This window comes from Takifugu rubripes, chromosome 22, assembly GCF_901000725.2.
Source record: "Takifugu rubripes chromosome 22, fTakRub1.2, whole genome shotgun sequence".
Taxonomy (NCBI): Eukaryota; Metazoa; Chordata; class Actinopteri; order Tetraodontiformes; family Tetraodontidae; genus Takifugu; species Takifugu rubripes.
In genome coordinates this window covers 2,043,161-2,067,381 of record NC_042306.1, presented here as the reverse complement: position 1 = coordinate 2,067,381, position 24,221 = coordinate 2,043,161, and the positions used below count along the sequence as shown (strand labels likewise).

Genomic DNA, 24,221 nt, shown 5'->3' with positions numbered 1-24,221 from the left:
GGACCTGAGAAAGGAGGGAAAATTATTGAGACATTAGCCTGAAGCAATCCAGGGGTAAATAGTGTGCACAAAAGGATGTGGCGTGCACACTATCCAGTGGCTTTCTAAAGAACCCTGGGGAAACACTGTTTTCAATTTGGAATCTTAACTGAATCACATTTACTACTTGTGGAAAATTGATTTTGGTTCCATCATGTTTCGGTGATGTCACACTGCCTCCGTTCACACCTGCACGTATTTTTGAATGAACCACGCCAGACTACTAAAATATTATTATTCACCATTATCCACCACGCTGAATAATCCCGCTCGTATTTTGAGGGGCGTTTGTTTTCTCTTTTTTTTGGGGGGGGGGGGGGTGCGCATTAGAACTCTGTTGCCTCTCCATCTGCCTGTGTGATGAAGATGCTGCTGTTGTCGTGGCGATACGCCGGATGGCTTTTCGCGGGGACGGAAGGGGGCAGTGTGAACGCAACAACCGACCACAGACCTAATTGGCCAAACCTGCTCTGCCCGTCGTTTGACCGCCAACAAACGCTCGATTCTGCCCGTGGCGCTCGTCTCTGACCCGCAGACCCGCCTCGTCCGGCTCGTAGCGACGCCGCGCAGGCGTCCTGGTTTGGACGCAAAGCCGGCTTGTGTCGCCTCCCTGATCGACGGGGGCCAGCGCCGTTCCTTAATTTCAGCCCGGCGCCGCCGTGCAGCCGATGAGTCCGTTTCGTCCGGCTTCACCTCAGCGATCGCTTCAGATCGCTGGAGTGAAACCGAGTGAATCAGGGAGGTTTTTCCCTCCTCCTCCTTCCCCTCTTCATGCTACCAGAACCGTGTTTTCAGATCCGGAGGAAATGGAAGTCCCCCCCCCCCCCCCCTCCCACCACCACCACCCCAATTCTTCTGTCTGTGTTGATGAGCGAGTGAGGAGTTCAGCATTGGAGCTGATGGAGACCAGGCTGGAGCTGCGTCGAACATATCAATGAGAGAAAAAGAAAAATGGTTCCGGAGCCGTCGGCCGGAAGAAATGTATTTTTCCTGATTTTAAATGCCCCCCTGTTAATTTTCATTGGCTCCCTCTCAGGTCCAGGCGCTGACAGCCGCCGTCATTCATTCGTTCGTTCGTTCGTTCGTTCACGGCGGGTCTGCCCAGGTGAGCCTTCACTGCAGAACTCTGCGGAGGAACGCGCCGCACAGACTCTCATGTTCCCCGTGTTTCCACACTCCTTTGATTTCCAGGATATTTATCTTAACAGGAGAATAATTTGTGAAAGTCTCTGACATTTGTGGCTAGCTAGCATGATAATAAATCCATGGCTTGGAACATTTTTTAGTTAATTAGAGTCAATCAATCCAAACTTTGCTCACTTACCGGTGTGAAACCAGAGTATAATGAGCAGAAATCAGCGTGGTGATTGGAAAACACAAATTACAGCTGTTAAAGAGAAACTCATGCACTCTTTCTTCTGCTGATGCCCACGCCTGCTGTGAGGATTTAAAATTAGCACGGCACCCCTTTAATGGATGCTGGAGGAATGTGCTCCTCTATAATTAAAAAAAGGAAATAATCGGAGATTAAAAAAAGAGGATGGTATATTCAGATGCCTAATTATTTAATATTTGACACTAGGGCCGTGCTACTACTGTAAGTCTCCTGATCTTCCTGTCCAATACGGGGGGGGGGGGGGGCGGTGGATTAAAGGTGCGTCTGTCTGTGCTCCGATATTATTCCTGACACATCCCGTGCGCCGTACGCTGGTGGTGTAATGGTGTGAGTAATAACCCGGCCATGTTAACGGCGCCTTACAATACGATCTTTATCTATAGCGTGGTATGACCTGACCGTTAGTGGCCATAACGTCTGTGACCCCCTCCCCTCCCCCCACCACCACCTCGAGAGCTCCTGGAGGGGGAGAGCTTATGTTGTCGAGCTCATGTCGTGGAGGCTGCTAACAGCAGCCTGCCATTGTATTAATTATTGTCGGGGAATCCAAGGGGTGTAGATAATGCAGGATGCACTGGTTGGTCCCATTTGTTTCTCTTGTCAGTGGAGTGAATAATTGGGAGTGCTGACCATATTAGACACAGAGAAATCCTAAAAACATACGACTCCAGCCGCCGCCACGCAAAAGTATGGCTGGGAAATTAAAAAGCTTAATGTGTGAGGATTTCAAAGCAGCTCCTGATTGTGGGAAAACGTGCAAATTGGAATGGAAATGAGATCAAACCTTTGCTACACAACTACAGGAGGTGGTCTTCTTTCATGTTTTGGTCCTGCGATAAGTGAGGGATAATTCCAGCCGCAGATCTGCTCTTAAACGGCGCCAGGACTTTGGGAGGGTTTCGGCAGAACGGGGCTGCTAATACAATGGGGCTCATCTTGCAATTCTCCCAAGAAATAACTATCAGTCCTGCTACAGCGGCTTCAGCGTCCCCAGGTGACCGCGCCACTGAGCCCGTGCTCGCTCCATCGCACCCCACTCCACGCCTGCTGCCACCCTGAAGGTAGATGCATCACGCTGGGGAGACTGCGCAACAGCGGCCCCCACACCACCCACACCACCCCCGCCTCCTCCGCATGGCCGTGGCCTCCTGCAGCCCTCTGGGTCTCCGGCAGAACCCCGGATCCCAACAGCCCCGGCTGTCCCTCAGGTGAGCCTGCACGCTGCTTCCCTCTCTCCCACCTGAGCGGCACAACTGGTATCCTGTTTTCATCTGAGAAATCCCCCCCCCTACACACACACACACACACACACTCCCGTATTCGCTCTGAAGGGGACACCGCCTGTTCCTCCCCGCTCACCTCCCGGCTGACTCTCTGAGCCGTGTCTGTGGTGGTTTCGCCATGTGTGGGGATCTGGGGGGGTTTCAGACAGCAGGTCCCTGAAAAGCAGAGCGAAAAACACCTCCGATCTTTTTTTTTCATCCTGCGAACGTTTAGAAGTCAACAACTGAGTCAAAGTTGCCCTCAAGTTTAATGAAACTATGTAATAATATAACAGCCCTGTTATTAAGCCCAAGGACACGAGAACCCTGCCTATTTTTCGGCGTTATTAACTGGAACTGGGAGAAAATGCTGCTTTAGTACCTTGTGTTAGCTGGAACCTGCAGCGTGTATTAACATTTCCACACTAATGTCTCTTTTCCTGCCATCAAAGCCGATATTTATTCTATTAGAACCGCAAAAACTTTAAACTCTCAACAGTTCTCCCACCATAAATTACATCCCACTTTATATTTTGCCATAGCAGACCACACTTAGTTAACAAAATATTTTACGAACAAGATGCTATCGCCCCCCTCCATGATATTAATATGATATGTTCTCTGATCTGTAAACAGCTGGTTATCTTGCTTTTCCACGATAAGAGAAAGTGCTGAGGATTTACGCTCGGTGAGCACATTTGGGCTGAATCTTTCACACGTCACAAATTGCAGATGGGAAGCAGTGATCTTGAACAGCTGATCACATTTCCGTGACCATCTGACACCTTCCATTTAGGAAAATAATACTTTCTATCTTAGCATACCCCTCTGCAGCAGCCAGCACCAGGCGATGTGGCTGCTAGCGTTTGCTGTTTACAACCTGAGCTGGGCTATTTTTTGTGCCATTGTGCTGATTAAATTATCATTTTTGTTCTTTAATCAGTGGTTTCTTGGACACAGAAATGCCACTGATCTGTGTTGTTGCTTTTTTTTAATCTATAAGGGCACATATATAAGCACTACACGCCGTATCTGTGGTGGCTGAGGGCGAAATAAGGAGCTTATTATAAGATTTGACCATGTGTAAGTAGGTAATCAGCAGCAGCTCTTTGTTATTATATTTTTCGCCCCTGTCTGTGCCACAGGACTTCTTTTTTTTTTAACCCAAAGAGGTAGATGTGGTATCTGAGTAATATGACAGATAAATATGAGTTGGGTTAACTGGTACAGAGAGTTGTAAATCACTGTGGTGTGATTCTTTGTCTCAAAGGGTTTAATTAGTCTAGAATTCCTTCTCTTATCTGATGACCCCCCCCACCACCACCACCACCACACACACACACACACACCCCTCCACCCCGCTGCACACTGCAACAACTTACAACCATAAACGCCCTGCAATCCGAAGACCAGCGGCCTCAGGAGACCGAGTTGCTACAAAGAACCGAAAGAGTTGGAAATGGTCATTTTACTGCGTTAGAACGGCTCACTTGAGACTTGAGTAATGTAGCGCTAACAGAGCGCTAGCAGAGATAACAGCATGCACGCGTGCAAAGTGAAACCTGCTGGTCTGCTGTCATACAGTAATACACGTTAATGGCAGTAAACAACGCTGCGGAGCGCCTCGGTTCTTCAAAACCACTAATTAATAGACCTGTATTATAGTTTCCACTCCGTGATCATTACTGTTTGAGGTGTGATGCAGGATTTTAATCAGTCATCTCGGAGGGTTCACGGGCAGCCAGCGTGCTTGTCAAGCGCTCAAACGTCAGAACATGCTCAGGTTGCATGTGTCCTCGATGCTGCATGCGGCCTGTTAGCGCCTGACGCTAGCACGCCGCTGCTCTGTTGCATAGAACACTAACAAACCCTAACTGTCATTTCATAACTTGTGAGGTATCTGTCAGTCCCGCTCCCACGGGAGCGTTGTACGTAAGTTTGCCGTACTCTAATTGAGCTCTTTGCTTAATTGACAGTTTATTCAGTCTTAATAAGAGGGTTTTTTTCGGTTTTTTTTTAACTGCTTTGGGTTGAATTTGCGAGACTGTGATTCTCACTTGGAGCGTGCAGCCATCGAGTGTCAAACAGCTAATGAGGATTACGTTCTCTGACCAGGATTTGGGGCTTCAGCCTCGATTCTCAGCACAGATTTGGTTTAGACAAAGAGGCAAAGAGGCGGTTTGCAAAGTTCAAGCCTTGCATCTGAAAGCTTTGTTTTCAGGCCTGCAGCGGCCGGCTGGTGACACAATAACTCCGCCAGATGAGATGATAACACACAAAAGCGCCGTTGTGTCCAACTTTTCCTGCTTTCGTGTTTGGAAACTTTGCATCAGCAGAGCCTGTGAGCAGTTAGAAGATTAAAAAAGAAAGGAAGCAAACCTCGTGTTTGTTTGACACATGTCTTGTTTAAACCAAAACTTGAGGTTATTTTATTTTATTTGGGGGGGGGCGTAAATCACCTTCTCCTGAAAGCCCTGCAGGAGCAGAATGAGATGAGGGGTTATTTTGGCGATGGAGATTAAGGCAGGGGCTTTTTGTCATTTGTGCGAGACAAGCCATTCATCCATCCAGTTCACAGCCAAAAAAAGGCTGGTCCCAGAAATTAGCAGTTTCAGCTCAGCAGCAAAGTCGTCGGGCTGTGAAGGCAGAGAGAAATTGACTAATTAGCAATGCGCACTAAAACTTGACGGTTCTCTCTATAACAGCGAGGGGAAGACTCGCTTTTTCTCCCCCTTTCTCCTCTCTTTCTTCCATAGATGTTTGAAATCGCAGTCATTTACGCTCGACAGTTTTTACAATAGCCTTGAGCCATAATTTTGCGAGTCTCTCCAGCATCCATACCCCTGCATGGTCTCTCTCCACCGGCCATGCACGACCGTTTCTCTCCCCAACCGTGGATTTCCTATTACTCTCGTTACGACTCACTGAGCCCCAGGCCCAAGGATAATGATGTGTTGTTTCTTGGTAGCATAATTTGTCACACGTATATTTCTTCTTCTTCTTCTTCTTCTCTAGCAGAAAGCACAGCTCCCTCTCAGACTCACACACTTCTTTTTAATTCAGAAGAACAAATGATCGCCGGCAACAACAAAAAAGCTCAAATAGTGACTTTATGAGTTGGAGTCAATGTTTATTCTCAGTCCCCGTCGACCACCGACTTCTGGAGGAAGGAAATATCTTTAAAGGAGAACAAAGAGGAGACTGAAGACTGTTTTTTTTTGGGCACCCCGAAGCTACTTTATTTTTTATTTTTTTTCTGGGGTCCAAGAGCTGAAGTCAGGTAAGTTTGGCTCCTGGCGAGCTGCTCGCGTCATGACGGCTAGAATGGTGAGAGGCGCTTTTTACCGCACCTTTGCTCAAGTTTACGCACACCGAGCGGATTGAAATAGCTTAGAAATGTAGGATTAAGCATGCTGGTGTTTCAGGATTCCGACGTCGGCGTTTTCCGTGAATATTCCACGTCCGCGTAAGTGGAGGCGAAACGCTGCCGCGCCGCCGCTGACGGCTCGGAGGCGAACTAATTGCTTTTGTACGACTCCGTAAAATCTGCGCAGGGTGTTAATGTCCTCGTATCTGGGGGTGTGAAACAAGATAGAAGAAAGTGTCGGGCAGAACGCGGCGTCCTCGGTCGTCTCTCGCTCTTATCTGGCAACTTCAGCCGCGCAACCGAGGGGGGCGAGCGGCGCGGCAGCTGCGTTTTCCCCCCCCGGTTTGTTTTGACGGCGCCCCGCACAAAACCTCCGATTAAAACCCCCCCTCGCTCTTCGGTTTAGGATGAATAAAAGCTGCGCCTTGTGGCAGCTGCTGCGATGGTGTCTGCTGCTTTACGACCGGAGCTCAAAGTTGACCGAAGCCGCGGTGGACGCCGCCGGTCGCCGGCTGGATCGCCCCGGCGGCTGCCTCCCTCCGGATGCGCCAACTTACGCCAGAAACCATTTCGCTCGGAATAGTTCCGCGTCTCCGGCTTCCCCTGCGCGTTCTGTGTCAAAATGACCCGCGGTGAATGGCTGATGTTCTGTGTTTGTTGACCAGGTGGCGTTCACAGTCAGGAAGTCATGTCCAGATCGGGCGATAGAACATCCACCTTTGACCCAACGCACAGCGACACCCTGCTGCACGGGCTCAATCTCCTGTGGAGGAAGCAGCTGTTCTGCGATGTGACTCTCACTGCCCAGGGACAGCAGTTCCACTGCCACAAGGCAGTGCTGGCATCCTGCTCCCAGTACTTCAGATCTCTCTTCTCTTCCCACAATGTCATCAACAACGAGGGGAGCAAAGGGGACCAGGCCAGCAGTGGGACTCCCTCGTCCTCTCCGGATGACAAGCTGGTGACCCCCAGTGCCAGGCCCATCAATAACCTGGTCCTCCAGGGCTGCTCCTCTGTTGGACTAAGACTGGTGCTGGAGTATCTGTACACAGCCAACGTGACTCTTTCCCTGGACACAGTGGAAGAAGTGCTTTCAGTCAGTAAGATCCTCAACATCCCGCAGATCACCAAGCTCAGCGTGCAGTTCCTCAACGACCAGATCTCCGTGCAGAACTACAAGCAAATCTGCAAGATCGCCGCCCTCCACGGGCTGGACGAGACCAAGAAGCTGGCCAACAAGTACCTGGTGGAGGACGTGCTGCTGCTGAACTTTGAGGAGATGTGCGCCATGCTGGACGCTCTGCCGCCTCCGGTGGAGTCGGAGCTGGCTCTCTTCCAGATGTCAGTCCTGTGGCTGGAGCATGACCGAGAGACTCGCATGCACTACGCGCCGGACCTCATGAAGAGGCTGCGCTTCGCCCTCATACCGGCTCCAGAGCTGGTGGAGAGAGTGCAGTCTGTCGACTTCATGAGGACTGACCCCGTGTGCCAGAAACTACTCCTGGACGCTATGAACTACCACCTCATGCCCTTCAGGCAGCACTGCAGGCAGACCGTGGCGAGCAGGTAAGGCCGGAACATGTCGTGTCACACCCGTGCACACGCTGACAGCACAGAACGGGAAGGGGCCATTTCAGAAGAGATAAAAGGTGATTAAATGCCTCCCACTTGTAAAACCCCAACAAATTGCACTCTAAAGTGCAGCCCCACTCACTGAAGTACTCTTCCATCTCCACCACGTAGGTGGTCGGTAGGACGCGCGGGCTTCTGGGAGGGTTTTCTCATCTGCCCGTCGAAAACAAGCGCCAAGTTACCGCGTAGACGAGCGTCAGAAATAACCGGAAAGTCTCATTTTAGCGCGAGCGTCCGGCGTTCAGGTCGGACACATTGTGACAGGAAGGGGCCGAGCGGCGTGTTTTCCTCCAGCATTAGCCCAGATCAGCAGTTTAGGGAGCCGGAATGAAGACAGACTTTGTCAGCGAGCCGACTGATGGATGTCGCTGTTGTCAGCTTTGACTGTACACACGCTGGCTGGAGATCACATGGGAAGCGATGGCGTCAGATTCCCACTGTATACAGCCTCTCACACACACACACACACACACACACTGGACAATTTATTCACGTTGGAAACAGAATCCCTGAAGTGAAATATTTCCCACTGTAACATGTCTATTCTCACATATGGCCCCTAAATGAGCAAAGAATCAGGGATCCTCATAATTGGTTTCACATGCCTCTGTTTCTCTCCTCTCTCAATTAATCACCATTATCTATGTCCAGGGGCTCATTTACATACGAATAACCCCAAAACACTCAGGAATGGGCCAGTAGCAGAGGACGGGGCAGGGCTATAGCGGTTTGCTGAAGCATACTGTCTATGTATAAAAACACTGAATCTGAATAAATATAAAGGCCAGCTACTTCCTTTTAGCTCCATATTGTGATTAATTTGTGTATTTTCTTTTATTGGAATCTATTAGGTCCTAGAGAATAGTCATTGGTGTGTGGCAGGGTCCGGCTTTTGGTCGGTGTCGCGTTCAGCTAGCTACGAGATGTCACGTGATCCTCGAAACCGATGAAATGGAGACGTTAGATTGACAACTTTACATGCTTGGGTGCACTTTTGGCTTCCAGCGTGATGACCTGATGCCCAGGACTTTCACTGCTCATTTTCTTTTTTAATAATTATGATTAATTTGGCCACATGCTGCTTCATTTTATTCATTTTCTTTCAGAGATTGACGCATCTGTTGGTGTTGAGCTAGCAGCTTCTGGTTGTCTTTATTTTGGTGTTTGGCTGTCTTGTGTTTTCTAACACACCCACGTCTCTGCCATTACAGGATCCGTTCCAATAAAAAAATGCTCCTGCTGGTGGGGGGTCTTCCTCCCGGACCCGATCGCCTCCCCAGCAACCTGGTCCAGTACTATGACGACGAGAAAAAGACGTGGAAGATCCTCACAAGTGAGTGGGCCAGTGTTTATTCTTGGATTGACCCCATGCATCTGGATGACAGACAGGAAGTGGGTCCATGACTTTACCACAGGTTAATTTCTGAAAGTGAGTGGAAGGGGGTCCCCAAATCCTTTAGGTAGTAATGTAGCACCATCACGTTTAATGTAAGTTTTTAATCAGAGCGTGACTTCGCAGCACTGTGCAGCTTCATGCCCGGTTTCCTTTGTTTTTGCTGAAACGTGCTGGCAGGATGCACGATGAGACTGACTTCAATATAATCGTCTATGTTGGCAGCGGCAGAACACAATAAAATGCTGTCTTTTTTTTTTTTTGAACAGATCGTAAACGCGGGTTTATTGCTCATATAGATGATTTATCCCACGTGCGTTGCAACGCCCCGGATGTGGCTGCAGGTTCGACTCAAACGGCCTCAAAAGCAGAGTCTCTGGACACGTTCCCGCCGCGCTCACCTCTGGAACGTCTTTTTCTCTGTCTTCCTTGACCTTTTGAGGTTCACCGCTATATTGGTGCCACGTTGCAAAGGTCAGAGAAGAACTAATGGGAAGCCACATTCGTGCTTTGCGTCATCAGTGTCAGACATATTGAGTTTTTGTCCTTTTTGGTGGCGACATGTCTGATGACCGCCTCTTTATTCATATGGATTAAGCCGCGGGGTCTGTTTCCTTCAAGCTCGCTACCTTGTAGCTGTTGTTGTCTCGTTGTGCCTGCAGGCGTGTCCTCCTCTGGCTGAAGATTTGTAATCATTGGTTATTTTGACTTATTTATGACCAAAATCTAAGAGGGAGCATTTTCCATAAGGAGCTCTTCATGCTACAGAATTGTCATTTTCCTCACAAATTCACACTCATGGGTATAAACTGCAACAAGCAAAAGGTCAACAGGGATTTCCATCACTCAGAGCTAAAAAGTTAACACTCAAATGGTCCGTGACCGAATGGAAGGACAAAACTGCAAAATCATCCCCTTAACACGCCAGTGACCACCTGATGTAGCCTGCACACAATGGATGTGGAATAGAAGATTATTAACATTCAATCATAACTTTCCAATGAGGCGAGACCTGAGAGGGACAGCCTTTGATTAAGACATTCATCAACACAATTTGGGAAGAATCTGATCGTTCTGGTTGCTTTGAATGGTCCTGCTGCCGGCTGATTCCAGTGGAAAGTTTGCCACCTAGCGTACCCGCTGCAGCGTGGACGAGCAGGAGACAAAGGCAGGCGCGGGCTCGGCCACACCAGCCCCTTCTCCTCGCTTTAAAACCCCCCAAAAAAAAGGCGATATTAAAATCTCCCACGCGCAAATGGACCTCATCTGCGCAGCAGGTCTTAGAACAAAGGAATCCAGCCCAGCAGGACGCGGGTCTAATGGCGTAAAGGCACGGCAGAGCCGGAGCGGCGGTGGCGCATCGGCCGTGGAGTCGTTCAAGCGACCCCGCCTGCGCCTCGATGCGGAGGTTTCTGACTCCCTCTAGTGAGCCCTGAAGCTCACTGTAGATGAAGGTGGCCTCGTCCACCTAGAAGAGAAGGTTACGCTCCGCTGTCGGTGTCCCTGCTCCATCTCTGAGTCCCCCTGCATGTGGGGAACGTCCCCCTTCAGACGCCAGCCTCCGTAATACCCCAGTCTGGATTCTTTTTTCCTCTCTTTCTTAGAATGAATAAAAGTCACCTGACAAATGGAAGGCCCCTCGTCCATGTCCTATACAGTGCTGACTGGATGATAATGGAAATAGCACGAAAGGGGAGTCGGCAGTCATGTGACGCTTGTCTTTGAGGTGCATCGGAGGCAGGCAACCTATTCCCACCGCTGGAGATAAAGCAGTGTTTAGTGTATTTGATGTGGTCGCGGTTCCTGTCGGAGACGTCCCTCCCGCGGAGGAGCAGCCGCACACGCCAGCCAGCCGGAGTGAGACTGCAGGGAGAGGCCAATCGGAAAGAAATGAGATTCAAGGCTGTCTAATTTTGCGGCAACTGTGATCCATCAGGCATTGGAGGGGCGACAGTGGAAATGACTGATGGAGACAGACAGGTGGGCTTTAACATTTCACTGATTTGTGCTCAAAAGCACCAGGCCTGAGATTTATTGAGTGAGCACCATCATGTTCATTACCACTGTCACCTAGGACCATTTCTCTACATCTCAATGGGGTCACTTCAGAGAAGATGGAGGGGGAGCCGGGGAGCACAAGCACGTGCGCGGTCCTCCGTCAGGGTTCCCGCTGCAGCTGCGGGCTGCTCGCCGGCTAATGCTGCGTGTTATGTTATCATCGGGTGGTGTCACAGCAGTGCTCAGGCTTCTACGGTCGCCGCGGTCACGGGCGCCGGCTGCTCTCCGTCGTCCGGATCGCGAAGCTTCAATCAAGAATCGATTTGATCGATGATAGCGATTAGCGCATGACGACAGACGTTGGTCCCGGGGAGGAGGAACCTCTGTAGGACGGAGTGTTAAAACATCACCCCCGGTCGGGGCTCTGTGTTAAAGTTTCAGGTGTGACCGTGTCCTCCAGAGTTTCCTCGCTCCTGCTGCGATTTTAATATGTTTTGCTGCTCCAGCTCCTCCCTGGATGCTGCGGTGGCTCCAGACCAGGCTGTTGCACCCACTTTCTCCCACCTGAAGACTGCTCACTTACGTATGTGCGCGCACGGATCGAGCCGAGCGTACTTCATTTTCCTTTCATAGCTTTATTTAAAAATACAATGTCGAAATGTGGCGGCCAGCTGGCCCGCCCTCATTATCAGCTCCTTTGTTTATGGGGATTTTTATGGGGACGCGGTGCCAGTAAAGGTCACACAGGGGCGTTCGGGCCCCTGATGATGGTCCAGGTAATGTCAGAAATAGAACAAATAACAGCTCACTGCATTAAAATGGAACGTGTAAAGGATCCACGGAGGAAACACAGCTTTGTAATGACTGACACCTTTATTTTGTGCCCCCCCCCACAGTCATGCCTTACAACAGCGCCCATCACTGCGTGGTGGAGGTGGAGAACTTCCTGCTGCTGCTGGGAGGAGAGGACCAGTGGAACCCCAATGGTACCCATTCACTCATGCCTGCTCTTCATGGGTTCAAACACGTGGGAAAAGAAAGAATCCAGATGATCTCAAATCGAGCGTTTATAAAATCTGAGTAGTTTTAACGTGTGACTGCTCACACCTGCCTCTGAAAAACACCCACGTGCACATTTCCATAAGTCCCGCGTGCAGCTGCTGACTCCTTCACCCCCGAACCCTGCGAATGTCAGGTGTTTGGTTTAGAGAGTACTCCGCGCCACCATCCACGTAAGGTCAAGCTCGTCAGCGTTGGTACTTTCGGGTCCACGTGACGGATCGGCACAAACAACACGCCGGTCGACAGAAAACATCCCGGAGTTTCCACGTGATGGGAGGGCAACGCGTCAGTGCGGGATTCTCCACGTTTCAGCACGAAACACCGAGCGCTTAACAACAAAGCTAACACAGAGACGCTAACACAGAGACGCTAACACAGAGACGCTAACACAGAGACGCTAACACAGAGACGCTAACACAAAGACGCTAACACAGAGACGCTAACACAAAGACGCTAACACAGAGACTGATTCTGCCTGTTTTCCAGGGAAGCACAGCACTAATTTTGTCAGCCGCTATGATCCCAGATTCAACAGCTGGATCCAGCTGCCTCCTATGCAGGAACGGTGAGTCTGGCACCTTTCTCTCCACCCCCCTACGCACTTAAACACGCGAACAGGCTCATTCTTACGGTTTAGCTTCCACTCCAACGCGTCTTTTCCCGACTCCTGTCTCCTCTGTCTGAACGTCGTCTGCTCTGACTCCTCAGGAGGGCCAGTTTCTTCGCCTGCCGCCTGGATAAGCACCTGTACGTGATCGGGGGGCGGAATGAGAGCGGCTACCTCTCCAGCGTGGAGTCCTACAACCTGGAGACTAACGAGTGGAACTACGTGTCGTCCCTGCCGCAGCCTCTGGCCGCCCACGCGGGAGCCGTGCACAACGGCAAGATCTACATATCAGGTGGGCGGAGGCCGTTGCCTCTTGACCTCCGACCCCTTTAAGTCGTCGGACGGACGCCAGACATGATTCCCGATCGTGCGTTCCATGTCCCTGCGTGTGTTTCAGGAGGAGTGCACAACGGCGAGTACGTTTCGTGGCTCTACTGCTACGACCCCGTAATGGACGTGTGGGCTCGCAAACAGGATATGAACACAAAGCGCGCCATTCACGCGCTGGCCGGGATGAACGACCGCCTGTACGCCATCGGTGGAAACCACCTGAAAGGTACACGCGGAGGCGCTTCACCATAGTAGCAGAAAACAGGTCAACGGTGTTGTTGCTGTGTGAAAGCGAAGCCGCCATTGTGAGGGGGTGAACTCGGTCGGCTCCTCTTTCACACTTCATCATTTAAAGGACAAAAAAAACAAACCCTGAAAAAAAGGAGCTGTTGTTTCCGCGCGGAGCGTTCGGCGTTCGATGGCCCGAACTGACGCCGTCGATGTTTGAAAAGGGAGTTGTGAGGAGATCAAAGTGTTTCCCGTGATTCATTTTGGCCTCGGCGCCGTTGCTCTGAGCGCGTCGTGTTCGCGTTCGCTAGATTTCGCGCAGCTTTTCTCCCGCGTTGGCGTATTCGTAGTGAAATACACCTTGAACAGACTTGGCTTCAGCTTGTCGCAACATTCAAGCGACATCGATATTTATTGATGGCGAAATGAGGAAATTGGCGGCACGCTGTGGCGGCCCGAGCGCCGCCAGCTGAGTTTAAAACCTACTCCAGGACCTCACACAATGGTCACACCGGCTGCTAAACTGACCCCAGAACAGCACCACCACTGAAGCCACCCGCCAGCATTATCTGAGACACAATGATGCCCCGACTTTGCTTTAAGACGCTCTCTTCCCCTCTCACAAAGGTTTCTCCCATCTAGATGTAATGCTGGTGGAGTGCTACGACCCCAAGGCCGACCAGTGGAACATCCTGCAGACGCCCATCCTGGAGGGCCGCAGCGGGCCGGGCTGCGCCGTGCTGGACGACAACATCGTCCTTGTGGGCGGCTACAGCTGGAGCATGGTACACACACACACACACACACACACGTGTATTTATTTAACCATCATAGAGCCAGATGATGCCAACGCGGAGGCCATTTTACTCCACACACGACGTGACAAACTTAACATAATACGGCCGAATCAGAGGCTGTTCTAAGCTCATTTCCCCCCCCCAACACCCCAGGGGGCCTACAAGTCCTCCACCATCTGCTACTGCCCGGAGAAGGGGACGTGGACGGAGCTGGAGGGCGAGGTGGCCGAGCCGTTGGCGGGTCCGGCCTGCTCCACCGTGGTACTGCCCGCCTGCTTACCTTTCAACAAATGACAACTAATGTCCCGCAAGGAGGAGGAGGAGAAGAGGGAGGAGCCTAATTCATGGGAGGAGGATCAATAAGGCCGAACGCAATTTTGTGACAAGCCCGCCCCTCAGACGAAGGGGGGGTGTGTATAAATTATTTTTTTACAGGTTTGACCAGAGCACTTTCATTATGAGGGTTGAAAGGAAGAAAAAAAAGGGTCTTGATTCAAGTATTTAAACCCTCGTGTGCTCTGAGACAAAGTCAGCTCCATGTTTAATTTGTTTCAAACTGATCGTAAGTGTTTTTTGGCTCCTCTTTGATAGCACGCGTAGTGTTGACCTGAACTCTAGCTTCGCATCCATCGTGTCTTGTACTCAGTAGAGGCATCATTCCAGTGAAACCTCCGTGTTGACGGACGCTGGGAGGAACGGCCCTCGGCGCCCTCGCTGTGATGATCAAAGTGTATAAATGCTCATGCTATAGCTAACGCGTCTCCTGGCGGTGACTCCAGCACCACCACCAGCCTGACCCTCCATCCCTCATCGCTGTAACACACACACACACACACACACACCGAACCAGGCCTGCCTGCAGGTGCTCGGGGCTCTAACACTGTACAGAAGACACACTAATCTTTGGGAATGTGTCGGCCCTGATTTTGAACCAAGCGTTAACGTGTTTCTGTAGATCCCAACAGGTCCTTTGCTTTACAGCCAAATATTTGTGGCCGCCGTTCCTTGGATTGAGCTTTTCTGTTGACTCCCATGTCACACAACGACGGCACAATCACGCTGTATTTGCTGATGTATTTATGGGTGCCATATTTGTCCGTTTGTGACGTCCAGCGGCGCCACCTCCGTCCGTATGATGCACTACCAGGCAGCACTTTTAATGGATGAAATGTAAAGTCAAAATGCCGTGGTGTGGTTAAAAAAGCATCCCGAGGGATCCGGTTTAGTCTCCAAAGTTGGCACCAAAAAGGTCGACTCTAAATCAACCAATGCGGTACCTGTTGAGTTGTGTAAAAAGTTGTCGATTCTGTTCATTCTTGTACATAATCGCCTGCAGTGGAACATTTTTGTGCACTCAACCTTGGATTTATTCTCAAATCCTGTTATGTCCTTTGCATTTTAGAAAATGGAAATAAAATTGACTTGATGATTAACTTGCTTCCTTTGTCGTCTTGCCACGTTCCCTTCCGCCCCACAGTCAACAATCTGACCGCGTTGGCGCAGAGTTGAGCTCGTCGTTTGTTCCTTTCGGTGTTTTCTCATATTTTCCGCCCCAGCTTGTGACGGTACCAGGCGCCCCGCCGAGGCAGAAGCCTTGCACACTTGAACAGTTCGCCAATCAAGCATGAATTTCTTTAATTAGGAGAAGTCATGAATCAAAGGTTTTGACAGCCGGATCTGTGTAATAATCCAAAAGATTAAAAAAAAAGTTTCCAGACAAAAGATTTAAAAGTCAAATTCACCGTTTGGTAGAATAAAGCTCAGACACGCGGTTCATGTGGATCCTTGAAATTAGCCTTTAACCTTTCTCTCTGAAGACTCTGTTACTCCAGCAGAGGGAATAACATCGCTGCTTAAAATGAAGACGGCCGACCTTTTAATTAAGTACACCGACCTTCATCTCTCTGCTTTAATCACAGCCAGAGGATTCCCTGTGCTTGGTTACAGTGTCGAGTCTTGGGACACATTTTTTTTTAATGTGTGAAGGATAGAAGGAAACAGCTTTTTACGACCAGCATCAGTCCAAAGGGTTGAGCCACTCGATTATGGGAGCTACACTCGCCACCTGGCGGCCGATGTGATGTTGCAAACGCTGGAGATGAGCTGCAGACTGACATGAATTAAGATGGATGATAGACACCCCTCCCCTCCGCGACCCCACTAAGGAATAAAGCGTTAGCTGTTGGATGGATGGATGGCAGACCCCCCCCCCCCCCTCCCCGTACAGAGCTGCAGGTCGGTGGGTGTGCTGCCACCTAGCGGTGAACCGTGTGAACTGACAGCAGCTTCTTCTCAAATAAGCTGTCATTTGAGGCGATTTAAGACGTTTCTTGACATGAAATAACCAACCGAATCCCCCCCAAATGTCTGCTGTTGCTTTTTGCTTCAATATTATCCTGCAATTTCCTATTGGCGCTGTTCACATCCTATCCTGAAGTGTTTAGTTTTTACCAAAATATGTTTGCAGGACTAAAACTGGAAAAACGAGGAACCTCGTGTCTTCCTATGAGAACTTTTCTTGTTCACTCCATCGGATCTCGCTGCTGCTTCTTGCCAGTCCTTGCTGCCAGTCCCTGCTTTGATTTATTTGTTTCTTTGGTATCTTATCTCACGTTTGTTGTCCTTTTTGCGCCTCCGCCGCGCGTCTTTTCGCCCCCGTGGAACACTGTCTTCCAATCCCTCTGGGTGGGGGGTGGGGGGGGGTGTTTGGGGCTCGGATGCAGCGTCTGCTGGTGCCTTCAGGTGTGCGCCTTCACCATCTCGCCGTGCGCGCTCTGCTCCGTGTGTCCGAGCGCGCACCTGACTCATCACGCGCCGTCTCCACCTGTTGCGTCGCCCCCTTTTCCTCCTCCCCCCCCCCCCTCCTCACCCGCGCACGGGCGGACTTGGCGATGGCGTCACTCTTTGGTGGAACTTTGCATCTTCATCCATCCTGACCCACATATGGAAAATGACTCACGTCGCCGCATCCAGCGCGAGGACATGATTGGCATTATTTCCATGCCTCGCGCTTGTCCCCTTCCGCCCCGAGGTATTTTTAGCCGAACCGCCTCGCGCGACACTCAAGGAATCCTCCCGAAAAACCTTCATCAAACTCCTCAACTCGGACTAAAAGACGGCGCATTTGCGATCTGAGGGGGTCTCTCCGGGTCCGAGGACGCAGTGGGCGTCAAGGTAAATCTGTCAGATTGACGAACGTTTTAATTGACGTTTCTCCGCTTCCTGTCGCGCGCTGCACCCATCCTTCCCATCCCGCATTTATTATTATTATCTCTACTCATTTTTGCTTCGCATTAATCCTTCTCCGATTCCTTCCCTCTCCCATTTCTCGCTTGGCTGTGCGTCCCAACTCCGTATGCAGAAAAGGAACCCGTTTCCTAATTAGCAGCGCAGGTATCGGGCGAGTTAACGTCAGTCGGAGGCGATTCCAGACCTGCAGCTGACGCGCACTGTTGTTCCCCTGCGCTAATTAAAGAAGATCTGCACTGATTTGAATGCAAAACAGCGGCGCATCTCCCCCCAGCTGCTCTAACTTCAAGAAATTGTTCTATTCTCGGAGCTGCAACTGTTGTCTTTGTGCAACACACCAGCCCCGTCAGCGCTGCCACTTGTTTATTTTGGGCAACCCAGATCCACCAGACTTGTCATCCAGATCTTCCACTCACAGCTTTGACATTTAATTTCTCTCTGCAGCATCGCATCTCTGGAACTTTCACATTTCCAGAGAGGTGCCGTCGGGGCGCCGCTTTCGATCCGGCCTCCTGATTTGCCCGCCCTGACCTTGTAGCCTCTGTGGGCTTCGATGCGGCTGCACGCAGCGTTTGAGGGCTCGGCCGGGCTCAGATGTGTCCAGCCTGTCTGCCGAGCCCTGCTGCTGATCAGTGACTCACTGCTGCCTTCGCCTCGCCGCTCCCACTCCCAGTCGTCTCTCTTCTCGCTGAAAGCAGCCTCCTTTTGTCTGTTTGGTGACCGGCTCACCTCGAAACATTACGTTTCCAGACTGGCCAGATTTTCTTGCCCGTGTCAACCGATCACGGTCGCCTTCCCCGTGGGCGACGTTCCTGCGCGAGTCCGGGATTCTGGAAACACCAGATTAAAGCAGGAATATCTCACCTCTCTGAATATGCGCTCATTTCTTTTGGAACACTCGCTCTTCTGTACAATGTCGTTTTCTGCCTCCCAGTTTGATTACTGGTCCCATCTTTGCCTTTCTTCTTCTGCACCTACATGAAGGAGGTCCCGCCGGATGGCGTCCTGTAGAAGGAGGATTCTGTTCCGAATTTGTGGGAGAAAAACCTCCTGTCACACCTGTACAGCTATATATTATCTGTTTGGTCAACGAAGGTGGTTTAGCACCTGATGCTGGTGGTTTAGCAGACACAGCAGCGGTTGAGCTACATGCTAATGCTAAGGTGCTAATAACACTGGTGTCACTTAAGCCGTTCGGCGCCAACCCGCTGCATATTCATCCTTTTCTGGTTTTTCTTCCAGAATTATGGTGAAATCGTGAACAGCTGTACACAGAGATGCACGCCAGTGTGGATCAGTTCCTCCCCCACACGCCCAGCGACGTATCGCCCTCCAGCTGTGGTTGGGGTGAACAGACGCTCGTCCACTCGTCCTTGTCCCTCCCGGAGCCCGACTGGGCCGCGCCCAGCCCTCAGGCTGGCCGTCACGTCCTCGCGCAGGGCCTCCGCTCCAGCTCCCTGCAGGTCCCTCACGCCGAGTACCTGAGCCTCCCCCCCCGTGCGGCCAGCTTCGACGTGCCCTGCAGGCAGGAGGAGGCCTCGTCGGATCAGGGGTCCGGCTCCCAGAGCCCCCACGGGATGCTGCGGCGGCGCGGGGGACTGGTGGAACAGAAGGACATCATCATGGCTCACCAGGCACACAAAATCCAGAGCACGCCACAGGCCCGCAGGAAGGAGTGGGAGTAAGTATGAACAAATTCAGGAGGATTTGACTTCAAACGATGTGTTTAAATTTAGTAAATCTTATTAGGGAAAAAGCAGCATAACTTAGACTTCAATGTTAAACTGGGCTTTGAAACATTTGCATTTCCATTTATTCTTCCGAACCCTTCAAAGAGACGAGACACAGCGTCTGGAAATCTGATATTTCTATTATTTACACCTGGTCCTTTGATTCCATGAATCATCAAAACAGGCTGGAACGTTTGGGCCGCGAGGAGCTTCGTTAAACAACGCTAACACGTCCATGCTAAGTGAACAACCTCTTATCAAAGAAGACACGAATCATCTTTAGCCTGGTTGTGTTGCTCAGCGCTACCAACAAAAAAACCTAGCAATGCTGAATAAACTTTTTTCCCCATCCTGAAAGCACCAACTGTGGTTCCATTCACTGGTTAGCACAGAAGCTGCTGCAATAATGACGCCGCTGGTAGCTCCAATGTTAGTTCCCTCATAGTTCCCTCATAGCCCGAAGGTTCTGGCTTTGATTCCCCAGGTTCTCTTTGCACATTAAACTCTGAATTGTGACTTGCACCTATGACTGCCTGGACGTGTGTCACGTAATTAGACCAGTGGCCTGTCCAGCCCCCCCAGTCAGCTGTTAGCTTGGCGCCCATCACACCCCCTGAGAGTGTAATTAGCAATAAGTGCTGGTTGACAGAAGATGGATCGGTCATAAAGGGTTAATGGATCAATCATCGGCCTAAATCAATACATTTTGGAACAATAAAGATAAACCTGGCTTTAAGAATGACTGTTCTGGCCCAACTCTCCCATAGTGGTGCAATATTGATCCTGATTGATGTCAGAACTTGGCTGTTGGGAGCCGCCCCTCCCTCTGACACCCTCCACGGTGTTGATGGGAGGATTTAAAGCCCCACTCTTATTATCTGTGCGTCGCCCGGATACAAAGTGCTGGCTGAAAGGGCGTTTCACAACCACACGCACGTGCAGATGCGGCCTTTGGTTCCCATCTGGGGATGAGGCTGCTGGCTCCTGATCTGTTGAACTATGGATCCACCCGCTCTGATTAGCTGCTTCTCACTCCTCAAATGCTCCGTCGCCCCCCTCGAACCCTTTTATTCCTCTTTTTTTCGTGACTTCCCTGGAAAACCCGCAGGACTCCGGTTCTCCTCCGTGTTTTGGTCGCGTTCCGCCGACGGCCCGAGCCGCTGGTCGGTTTCCAGCCTGTGCTGCGCCTGTTTCTCCATTAGGGGGCGCTGGGGAACCGGAAAAGAGCCGCGGTGACGCGCTGGGCGTCTCCAAAGAGCTGCAGCATTTTGGCCTTTTTGGGTGAGAGTTCGAAAACGCCACCGATTGTTTCTGTGGAATCCTAAAATTTGGGATTGGAGGTGAGTCGGCGGGGGCCGTGCAGCCCAATCTTCAGGGGCGACACCGTTTTATGTCTTTTTGTCGCCGTAACAGAAACGTTTTTTTTTTTAAACCAGGACATTTTCAACTGTCCTCTGGTACCGAAGACCAGGGTGCAAACCCCCCCCCCCACCCCACCGAATGGATGTTATTGGTTGAGTCAAACTGATATAACTCAGGACGAGAGGATGACTGTTGCTAGGGAACAGAGAGGGAAAAAAAATACTAAAGCCACTCCAGTCAGTGTTGGATGAAAGCCTGTCTGCAATTACATAAACTCTCTTCTGAGTTCTGGCGCAAAGTGCGCCCATTAGCGTCTTAGCGCGTCACCCGCGGCCCAGCATCTCCCGCCGGCCTAAAGACGCTTTTAACCCTTTCTTTGAAAGTTCATCTCATTTAAAGTTCGCCCGCACGCGCGACTCAAGTGATCTGAAGGAGATCCTGCCTGTCCGCAACACGGGGCTGCTATTTTTGGAAGGTTGCGAGTGGGCAGCGAAGAGCGCAAACGCCGTTTCAAACCGTGCGTGGCGCGTCGGTGACGGGGCCGAGGGCGTCCCGTGACCTCGCGCGCGTCCCCGTGCGCGTGCTGGAATAAACAGTAGAAACAGGTCTGCTCCTCTGCGCAACGAGGCTTTTGTTGGCAGAAAGCGATCGGAGCGAGTGACTGGAGAGGCTCGTCGCTATGGAAACAACAGCAAGGAGAGACGCAGGGATGGGGGGAGTGTGTGCCGTTTGCAGAGATGGACAAATATTGTTGTTGGAAAACATAAGAAGCGCGCCCGGCCTTCTTTTTTTTTTTTTTAAATCACCACCTTTAAGAGTTTTTCTTTTTAATTTGGTGTCTTTTCCTTCATGTTTAACACCAGACGCGCTAATTACCCCCCCCCCCCCGCACCTCGCGCAACAGGCCAGCGCACCCTTCCGGTGCACTGGGAGGGGCTAACACCATCACCCTGGGTGGGGGGGGGGGGGCTGAAGTGGTCATCTCCTGGACACAGTTGGGGGGTGGAGAGGGGGGCAGCAGATGGGGCGAGAGCGCCTGACGAGGTCTCGCTTGTGGCGCCGGGTGGGAAAAAGACCTGGCTCTCTCCTCCCCATCCTCCCCTCTCGCAGCCCTAAGATCTATTTCACGCTCTATTTTTACTCCCCTTTCCTCCAATATTAGCACCGCGGCCTAGTTTGTAAACGTTTTAGGTCTGAGTCCATTAATGAAAAGCCCAACAAAGCCTGTCTGCCATCAGAAGGGCTTGAATGAGGGAACGGTTGGTGTAAATCACCCACACGGTCGATGCTCTGTGCACTTTATTTATTTCCCCTCCCACTAGTATCGGTGTTAAATGTATTTTCACACTCTTTTATTTTGCCTCTGCACCCACTTGTCGTCCGGATCTGTATTGAATCCTTTTAGAACCGCATACCTACACATTCTATTGTATAGAGCAAAGGGAAACAAATGTCTTTTCCATCTTAAGCAAGCCCCGATTGCCATGGTAACAACATACATCTCCCTCCTCTCATCCGCTTTCATTCAGATGAATTCAGGAACTCGGCATCGTGATGTTGGCGGTGGGAGGAGCCTGGCGGCGCTCATGCGCCCCGGGCTGCGGGATCTTTGCGGATGGTTTGTAAGATCCCCCAGCGGCTCACTCGCCGCGTTTGGATCGGAACGCGCGTCACTTTTCGCTTTCGGTTCGGGCGCGCGGAGAGATTCCGTCCGGAAGATGCGCAAAGTTTGCGGAGACTTTTACGGAGAGGTCGCCGCGTCCAGGCGGGTTTGACGGGTCGAAGCGTGCTCAAGTGCGGAGAGAAAACTAGCAGATCTAAACTCGGTGGATCGATCTCCCCCCTCCCTCCCTCCCTCCCTCCCTCCGCTGCACGCGTTTAGAGATCCGACACAGAGAAAGTTGGTCAGAACTGACGGAAACAGCTGAGACAGCCACAGCGCTTTTAAAACCACACACTTGAGCGTTATTAGAGCTTTTTAGACCGATTCCAGATGTTTAGTGTGACGCTTTTCCGCTCTCGCTGACATGGAGTGGCGCAAAATTGCAACTTTTTAAGGGGAATTCGCTGCACTCGAAACGCTGTCAGTGGACCTCAGGTGGATCCCTTTACCTTCTGGGTCGTTAGTGGAAGTCCTCCTGAAATATAAACCTTTTTTTGTTTTAAAAAAAGCGGGCGCTCTGCTCACCTCTCTGCTAGAATGGCTCGGTTTGGAGACGAGCCCGCGCTCGGGACGGTGGAGCCCGGAGATGGAGACGCGGAAGGCGGCGGGGACGCACAGGACGCGGCGGGACTGACGGCTTCCATGAAGCAAGCCAAGGCGCAGAGGGCCCGGACCATGGCTCTGTATAACCCAGTACCCCACCGACAGAACTGCCTCACCGTCAACAGGTCGCTCTTTATATTCGCAGAGGACAACATCATCAGGAAATACGCGCGGCGAATCATCGAGTGGCCATATCCTTGATTTAACACACACTGCATTCCTGTTTAACTTGTACGTTTGGGGAGAATTAACAGTGCTTGTTAGAAATGTATCTTTATACCCTCTGATAGGTGCTGTCAGCGTGCATTCTGTTTCCATTTGACACATTTTAAAGCAGATATCTGATGAATTAAGCCACTTCCATCCTGATTAACACCCTGCTTTTATCCATCCATGTGCTCGATGCTGGCAGAAGACAGAAAGTTAGCATGTGGTGATCATTAGAAGGCGCTTTGCTCACTGTGGGGGTGGCATGTGGGCACATTTCTGCTGCCTTGGTGCTCATTGGAATATGAACCGGGCCACGAGTAGGTGTCAGTTCAACTTGAGCGTGCAGGCTTCTGCTGCAGCCAAGCGCTTCTCTCATGAACTTGAGCATATCTGATGAAGATTGCCGCGCGAGCTTCCTGCCAACCGCCCCTGCGCATGTGAGCGGGCGCAGGCAACAGTGTGAACGATCCAGTAATTACAGGCGCATCAAGCTCCTTTTAGGCCATGTATTTATCTCTATTTACCCCAAGCAGGGAGAATGCTAACTTGTGTACATATTTTGACATCACCCAGTTGCCATATCTACCCACCGCCTCTTCGGTCTTACGCCCTCCCTTCGGAGCCGCGTGCCAGTTTCCCGCTGTTATCTAACCGCAGGCTCTGAGCGGCGTGTGGGAGTGGGGCTAGTGGTCAAGACTAAACTGGCCACCGGCAGCGCAGTAATGCAGCAGTATCACAGAGGCAGAGTGTGGGAGAGAGCTGGCCAGTAGTGCTGAGATGCTTCGTGGGCTGGAGGAGCGGCACATGACATGAGTACTGACTGGGCCAGACCCGGATTCTGCACACGTAGTTCCCAAGTTCTGAGCTCACAAGTGCCAAACAGAGTCACACGAGCTTGGAATCACAGAGTTTTAGGGGAAAAGTCGGAATTCTTTCGCAGAATTTTCTGCTTTATCTCTTTGAACGTGACCTCAATGTGTCTGAAACGGATCCGCAGTTTGTGACAAACCGGATCCGCCGGGTCCAATGCTGCTGGACGCGGGGACCCATATGTGGACGATGTGAGACACCAGTGAGCGTGTGTCCACAGCAGTTTGGCCGACTGGTTTAAAAGCTTTGGATCTTCAGCGCACTAAAGCACTGAAATCCTGCTTTCCATTCTGGTGATCCCGCCCAAGGGTGAGGGAGACGAGCCCAGCAGAAGCTGTCCGGGACGCTTGAACGTCCCAGAAGCCTGCAGAGGCGACACTCCAGGAGTGGGAGTGAGGCTGAAAACTGCATACTGTTGTCAGG

General features: G+C 51.2%; 2 protein-coding genes across 12 annotated transcripts in view; both read left to right on the top strand.

Moving 5' to 3' along the window:
• Window positions 1-1,749: 1,749 nt before the first annotated feature.
• klhl14 (kelch-like family member 14) lies at window positions 1,750-15,544 on the top strand. Of its 4 annotated transcripts, none has more exons than XM_011616104.2 (10): window positions 1,750-2,643; window positions 5,716-5,977; window positions 6,730-7,630; window positions 8,908-9,029; window positions 11,984-12,073; window positions 12,636-12,714; window positions 12,858-13,048; window positions 13,154-13,312; window positions 13,957-14,099; window positions 14,265-15,544. In XM_011616104.2, the coding sequence occupies exons 3-10, from the start codon at window positions 6,753-6,755 to the stop codon at window positions 14,403-14,405; spliced, it is 1,803 nt and encodes a 600-aa protein (XP_011614406.1). In that variant the 5' UTR covers window positions 1,750-2,643; window positions 5,716-5,977; window positions 6,730-6,752; the 3' UTR covers window positions 14,406-15,544. The 4 variants fall into 4 exon arrangements, with proteins under 4 accessions (XP_011614406.1, XP_029686871.1, XP_003975312.1 ...); XM_029831011.1 differs by having other exon boundaries at window positions 1,753-2,643; window positions 13,942-14,099; XM_003975263.3 differs by lacking the exons at window positions 1,750-2,643; window positions 5,716-5,977 and adding an exon at window positions 5,990-6,024 and having other exon boundaries at window positions 13,942-14,099.
• Window positions 15,545-16,849: 1,305 nt separating this feature from the next.
• The window catches only part of LOC101069694 (voltage-dependent R-type calcium channel subunit alpha-1E-like), a 33,744-nt gene continuing 26,372 nt past the window's right edge, over window positions 16,850-24,221 (top strand). For 5 of the 8 annotated variants that reach the window (XM_029830974.1, XM_029830973.1, XM_029830972.1 and 2 more), the window contains exons 1-3: window positions 16,859-17,285; window positions 18,603-19,041; window positions 22,652-22,909. In XM_029830974.1, coding sequence (XP_029686834.1) covers window positions 18,638-19,041; window positions 22,652-22,909 — 662 coding nt within the window. In that variant the 5' untranslated portion in view covers window positions 16,859-17,285; window positions 18,603-18,637. Of the gene's footprint in view, window positions 17,286-18,602; window positions 19,042-22,049; window positions 22,910-24,221 lie in introns of those variants that run through there. The other 3 variants (XM_029830978.1, XM_029830977.1, XM_029830976.1) reach the window with 3 other exon arrangements.